This window comes from Nicotiana sylvestris, chromosome 1, assembly GCF_000393655.2.
Source record: "Nicotiana sylvestris chromosome 1, ASM39365v2, whole genome shotgun sequence".
Classification (NCBI taxonomy): Eukaryota; Viridiplantae; Streptophyta; class Magnoliopsida; order Solanales; family Solanaceae; genus Nicotiana; species Nicotiana sylvestris.
In genome coordinates, this window is record NC_091057.1 from 33351348 (window position 1) to 33358101 (window position 6754).

At 39.0% G+C, this 6754-nt stretch overlaps 1 protein-coding gene across 1 annotated transcript; it reads left to right on the forward strand.

Moving 5' to 3' along the window:
- The first annotated feature begins 510 nt into the window (after nt 1–510).
- LOC138868463 (uncharacterized) lies at nt 511–5308 on the forward strand. The gene is made up of 7 exons (XM_070146018.1): nt 511–1035; nt 1180–1888; nt 2585–4314; nt 4510–4572; nt 4746–4826; nt 4984–5079; nt 5228–5308. The coding sequence occupies exons 1-7, from the start codon at nt 511–513 to the stop codon at nt 5306–5308; spliced, it is 3285 nt and encodes a 1094-aa protein (XP_070002119.1).
- The last annotated feature ends 1446 nt before the right edge of the window (nt 5309–6754 follow it).

Sequence of the window (6754 nt, forward strand, 5' to 3'; positions counted from 1 at the left end):
TTTGGAGACTATGGGGAAGAATTTAGAGCAACATGGAGCAGCACTAATTCCTTATGAACCAGCTGAGCATGACATTGTTTCAAAGGAGGTAGGGGAGCTGGAAACACAACCAGTGGCATGTGCTTCAGGAACTGGATAACCAATGCAGATCCAAATTAATGTGCCATTGAGGACTCCAAATCAGGTACTTCAGGATATCATTACACACAAGGAGTTGCCAGATGATATTCAGAATAATTTGATTGACCAGCAATTGCAATATGAGGGAGAAGAAGATGATGAATCAACAACTGAGAACTTTAAGGCTGTATCTAGGGAAGGGGATTTATCTCCAAAATCAGCAGGTAAAAGTGGAAGGAAAGGGAAGAAAAATCAACCTAAAGAACCATCGCAACCTACAAGAATACTGCCTAGAAGTGCAGCCTCAGGAGTTTCAAGATGATGATCAAAACTCTTATATGGAATATAAGGTCTGTCAAAACTCAGCATGCCTTTCAAAGGGTTATAAATATGCAGAAGGAACATGGATTTTTCATTGTTGCACTTATGGAGTCTTTGCAAAAGAAGAGATTTATTCAGAAATATAGAAGAAGATTGGGGATGGAAGCTGCAATATCAAATGTTAATGGAAAGATCTGGTTGTTCATTGATGCCATGGTGGAATGGGATTTACTAATTGACACTGAGCAACAGATGACCATCAAAGTGTATCATAGAGAGCTTGGTAAGTACATTATGATGACCTTTGTCTATGCTAAATGCTGTGCATTAGAAAGGTTAGAATTATGGGATAATTTGTATTATTTGGCTAGTGATATGGAATTGCCTTGGTTAGTTGGAGGGGATTTCAATGTTGTTCTTGGAGAGGAGGAGAAGATAGGGGGGTTTCCAGTCTATCCACCAGAGTATGAAGACTTTACCTTTTGTGTCAATTTATGTGGACTGTTTGATTTGGGGTATAAAGGGAGTCCTTTTACTTGGTGGAATGGAAGGCCTAATGAGGAGTGCATTTTTAAAAGATTGGATAGGATTCTTGTAAATATGCCTTTTCAATCTTTGTTTCCTACAATTGAAGTGGAACATCTCATTAGGACAGGCTCTAATCATGCACCTTTATTAATGAGTTGTGGAGAGGAGACTATGAAGTTTGTTAAGCCATTCAAGTTCTTAAATTTCTAGACAAAACATGAATCATTCTTGGAGGTGGTGAAGCAGAATTGGATTGCTGATTTTATAGGAGATCCTTTTCTGATGTTTAAGCAGAAGTTGAAGAGGGTTAAGATTGCTCTATCAAAATGGAGTAAACTGACTTGTGGTGACATTTTTAAACAATTATCTATTAGGGAGGATGTGGTGAGGATCAAGGAGATGTTGTTTGAGGAGGATCCTTCAACACAGAATAGAGTTGTACTCCAACAGGCCCAAGCTGAACTAAAAAAGTACTTGAGCATTGAGGAACAATACTGGAAGCAAAAAGTAGGAATGACATGGTTTGAAGAGGTATATAGAAACACAAGGTTCTTTCATAATTGTGTCAATGGAAAGAGGCAAAAGCTGCAGTTGAAAAGAATTCAGAATGGGGATGGTTCTTGGATTGAAGATCAAGAAAAACTAGCTGATGCAACAGTGGAGTTCTTTCAGAAGCAATTTACCATGGAAGAAGATCCTGCAAGCTTTGACATGCTGAATAATGTACCTTCAATGGTGACAAGGGAGCAAAACTTGGAATTATGCAGATTACCTATTATGGAAGAGGTGAAAAATGTTGTCTTTGCCTTAAGTAGTGAAAGTGTAAGTGGTCCAGATGGTTTTTCTGGCTTATTCTTTCAAGCTTGTTGGGAGATTGTGAAGGAGGATATACATACATTGTTAGTGCTGTTCTTTGAAGGTAATCCTTTACCTAAATCTATAACACACACTAACCTTGTTTTACTGCCCAAAAAACCACAAGTACAAATATTTTCTGACCTTAGGCCTATAAGTTTGAGCAACTTCATAAATAAGATCTTCTCAAGAGTGGTTCATGATAGACTTTAAAGGATTCTTCCTTCATTAATCTCAGCAAACCAGTCAGGCTTTGTTAAAGGAAGAAGTATATTTGAGAATATCTTGTTGACTTAGGAGATTGTCGCTGACATAAGATTGAGAGGGAAGCCTGCTAATATAGTGATCAAGTTAGACATGGCTAAGGCTTATGATAGGGTGTCTTGGAAATACCTACTGCATGTATTAAGAAGAATGGGGTTTGCTGAGTGTTTTATCAATATGGTTTGGAACCTTATTTCAAACAACTGGTACTCTATTATAGTGAATGGACATGCATCTGGATTTTTTCACTCTACAAGAGGTGTGAAGCAAGGATATCCTCTCTCACAAGCATTATTTATACTATCAGCATAAGTGTTATCAAGGGCATTGAACAGGTTGTTTGAAGATAGGCAGTTTAGGGGATTTTGCATGCCAAAATGGTCAGATCCTTTAAATCACTTAGCCTATGCAGATGACACTATCATATTTGCATCAGCAGATCCTTATTCACTTTAGAAGGTTATTGATGTATTGACATTGTATGAAAGAACTTCAGGCCAGATGATCAACAAGACAAAGAGCTCCTTCTATATGCACACAAAGGTGCCTGGTGTTTTGGTGGACTCAATAGCTGCAATCACAGGTTTTTCAAAAGGAAATTTTCCATTTACCTACCTTGGATGTCCTATCTTTTACACTAGAAGAAGGAAGAACTATTATAATGATCTGATTCAAAAGGTTAAGGCAAAGCTCCACTCATGGAAAGGCAAACTACTTTCTTATGGAGGCAAGGCTACATTGATTTCTAGTGTTTTGCAAAGCATTCCTACACACGTCTTGTCAGTGCTAGACCCTCCTGATAATGTACTGGAACATCTTCACAAAGTATTTGCAAGATATTTTTGGAGCAATAAAGACGAGGGGAGAAGCAGACATTGGACAAAGTGGCTGAAATTATGTCTTCCTAAGGAGGAGGGGGGAGTAGGTTTCAGATCTTTGTTTGATGTGTCCAAAGCTTTATTTGCCAAACTGTGGTGGAGATTTAGAACATCTAAATCACTATGGTCAAATTTTATGTGGAACAAGTACTGTAAGAAGGAAGTACCTACTGTGGTGCAGTTTAGAAAGGGCTCTCATGTGTGGATGAAAATGTTAGAAGCTAGAGAGGAGGTGGAGCATGAAATTCTGTGGGAAATGAATAGGGGTTCTACTAATGTATGGCATGAAAATTGGACCGGCTTGGGAGCTTTGTATCATGTATTGCCTCCAGATTTTCCCATAAATGAAGGTTTGCAAGAGGTGGCTGATTTGAGAACTGAAGATCATTGGGATGATGCACTGTTAAACCAAACAATCCTTGAGGACATTGCTGATCACATTAAACAGGAGATTCAGTTTTATAATGGAGATGAATATTGTGAAACTCCTAGGTGGATGCCAACACCCTCAGGTAAATTTACTGTGAGTAGTGCATGGAGAATAATGAGGCATAGAGAACCTAGCAATCCTGAATTTGCAAAGTTGTGGACCAAAGGGTTACCTTTCAAAATTTCCTTTTTCTTGTGGAGAGTGTGGAGAGGAAAGGTGCCTACAGATGATATATGGAGAAGAGGGGGTTATATGGTAGTGTCAAAGTGCTGGTGCTGCATACGACCACAGGAGGATTCATTCCAGCATTTGTTCTTAACAAGTGAGACAGCAACAAAGGTATGGAAGACATTTTTACAGGCTGCAGGTTTGATGACTAATATGGTGCAGGTTCATCAGGTTATAAGGGAATGGTGGAAGGCAAAATGTTGTCCAAAATTAAGGCCCTTGTTTAAGGCAGCTCCAGCAGTAATTCTATGGGAAATTTGGAAGAGAAGGAACACAATCAAGCATGGGGGATCAGTGTCTTGCAGTAGAGTGATTCATGAAGTGATTAAGACCTTGTATTATTTGGCAAAGGTGAGATACCCTTGGCTTCCTGGAATTCCATTGTTATGGCCAGATATGATCAGATTTTTTGAGAGCTATAAGCCAGTTGTGGTTACTAGGAGGGTCACATGGAAATTGCCATTTGAAGGATGGTACAAGTGTAATACAGATAGGGCTTCAAGGGGGAATCCGGGCCCTAGATCTTGTGGATTTTGTGGTAGGGATCATAGGGGGGACTTGGTGTATGCTAAAGCAAGGGAGATAGGAGAAGCAACCAATATTGTAGCTGAGGCAAAAGCACTGGTGGAAGATTTGATCTGGTGTGTAGAGAAGCAGCTTCACCCTTTGATCATGAAGACAGACTCTTTGGTAATGAAGAATATAATTGATGATGAGTGAGAGACTCCATGGAGTATAGGTGCAGAAGTGAGGAGGATTAAGGAGATCAAAGAGTCATATAATGTGCTGTTCCAACATATGATGAGGGAGGGCAACAAAGTGGCAGATTATTTAGCGAACCTTGTTTTTTCTTTTGCAGGTATAATCATATTTCATTCTTTCCAGGAGTTACCATCTAAAGGAAAATCTCTAATCAACATGGACAAAGCTCAAGTTCCTAACCTTAGAGTTAGGATTGCCAAAAGGAGAGCACCTGACTGATGAGCACAATATCAGTAGATATGTCTCAACCTCTTCATAAGTATTTTTAGACTTTGTTGAATGGTTACTCAGTCGTATTATCATGGTTTCATGCTCAGTCTGGGGACTACTTAGCAGGGTACATAATGCTTTATATGCAGGTTGTGGTAGGGAATTGGGAAGCTCTTATTAATGGTCACAATTTGGAATATATGAGGAACAGTTGTGGTGTTGTTTGCACAGTAATTTTCATAGTTTATTATGCCATACATGATACTGTGGCTATTTTGGACATCAAGTGTAGTAAATGAGACCACAGTACATATGATGGAAGCTACAGCTTTCGATGGCATTTACAATCAAGTTTATTTGAATCTCCTGATATGGATTTGGCTTCAGATTTGGTCTGTTATAGCTTGTGTACTGTTTTATCATTTTTCAATGGTATTAGTGTGTTTACACACTCATTCTGATGATGATACTGCAGTAGGCAAGGTAAATATGATATGGAAGCATTTGAGGAACTTAATTCATGTTCTTGATTGGTTTAGTAGAGTGTTGAGTTCAAACTGTTTGTGTTATGGTTTGGTATTCAATTTGGTCTTTGGAATTCATACTTTGGTGCCTGGTGAGAGTTTAATAGGTGCTGCTTGGTATTTTCCATTGCCATTTGGATTCACATACATGGACAGGAGATGGACTGATGCTGCAAGACATGATGTAATAGCTAGTGTAGTAGTTTCATATTTTCTATCTTTAGTAGTAGCTAGTAGCTTCATACATTTTATATGGTCATTTGGACACATTGTATGTTTTGGACCCATTTCAGGGATTTCATTTATATATTAGCCACTAGGCAGTCTGCCTAGTGGAATATTTGCTTAAAAAAAATCTCAATTTTTATGCTTTTCCAACATAGGGTCTCCACTCCCTAGTTGAGTTTTATTTTAGACATATGGTCTCCACTCCCTAGTCGCCTTTTATTTTAGACATAGGGTCTCCACTCCCTAGTTGAGTTTGTTATAGACATAGAGTCTCCACTCCCTAGTTGCCTTTCCAATATAGGGTCTCCACTCCCTAGTTGAGTTTATTTTTAGACATAGGGTCTTCACTCCCTAGTCGCCTTTTCCAACATAGGGTCTCCACTCCCTAGTTGAGTTTATTTTATACATAGGGTCTCCACTCCCTAGTCGCCTTTCCAACATAGGGTCTCCACTCCTTAGTTGAGTTTTATTTTAGACATAGGGTCTCCACTCTCTAGTCGCTCTTCCAACATAGGGTCTCCACTCCCTAGTTGAGTTTTATTTTAGACATAGGGTCTCCACTCTCTAGTCACCTTTTTCAACATAGGGTCTCCACTCCCTAGTTGATCTTATTTTTAGACATAGGTCTCCACTCCCTAGTCTCCTTTTTCAACATAGGGTCTCCATTCCCCAATTGAGTTTTATTTTAGACAAAGGGTCTCCACTCCCTAGTCGCCTTTTCCATCATAGGGTCTCCACTCCCTAGTTGAGTTTTATTTTAGACATAGGATCTCCACTCCCAAGTCACTTTTCCAACATAGGGTCTCCACTCCCTAGTCGCCTTTCCAACATAGGATCTCCACTCCCTAGTTGAGTTTATTTTAGACATAATGTCTCCACTCCCTAGTCTGGTTTTCTAACATAGGGTCTCCACTCCCTAGTTAATTTTATTTTAGGCATATGGTCTCCACTCCCTAGTCTTCTTTTCCAACGTAGGGTCTCCACTCCCTAGTTGATTTTATTTTAGACATAGGGTCTCCACTCCCTAGTCTGCTTTTCCAACATAGGGTCTCCACTCCCTAGTTGACTTTATTTTTAGACATAGGGTCTCCATTCCCTAGTCTTTTTTACAACATAGGGTCTCCACTCTCTAGTTGATTTTTGGTATAGATATAGGACTCCACTCCCTAATCTCTTTCTTCCCAAGGATAATCCTAATTTTACTACTTTCAATACAGAAATAGTTTAGATCTTGTTATAGATAACTTACGATATTTTTCTAGTGAAAACTGGGGTAGAAAAATTTCGTTCGTTTGTTTGCTTTGGTGCCTAAACAGGTTTTAATGTGAGGTACAAGGTTTGAGATGACCAAAAGAAGAAGTCTCAACCCAAATAAAAGAAAAGAAGAAACAAGAAAAAGAAGTTGA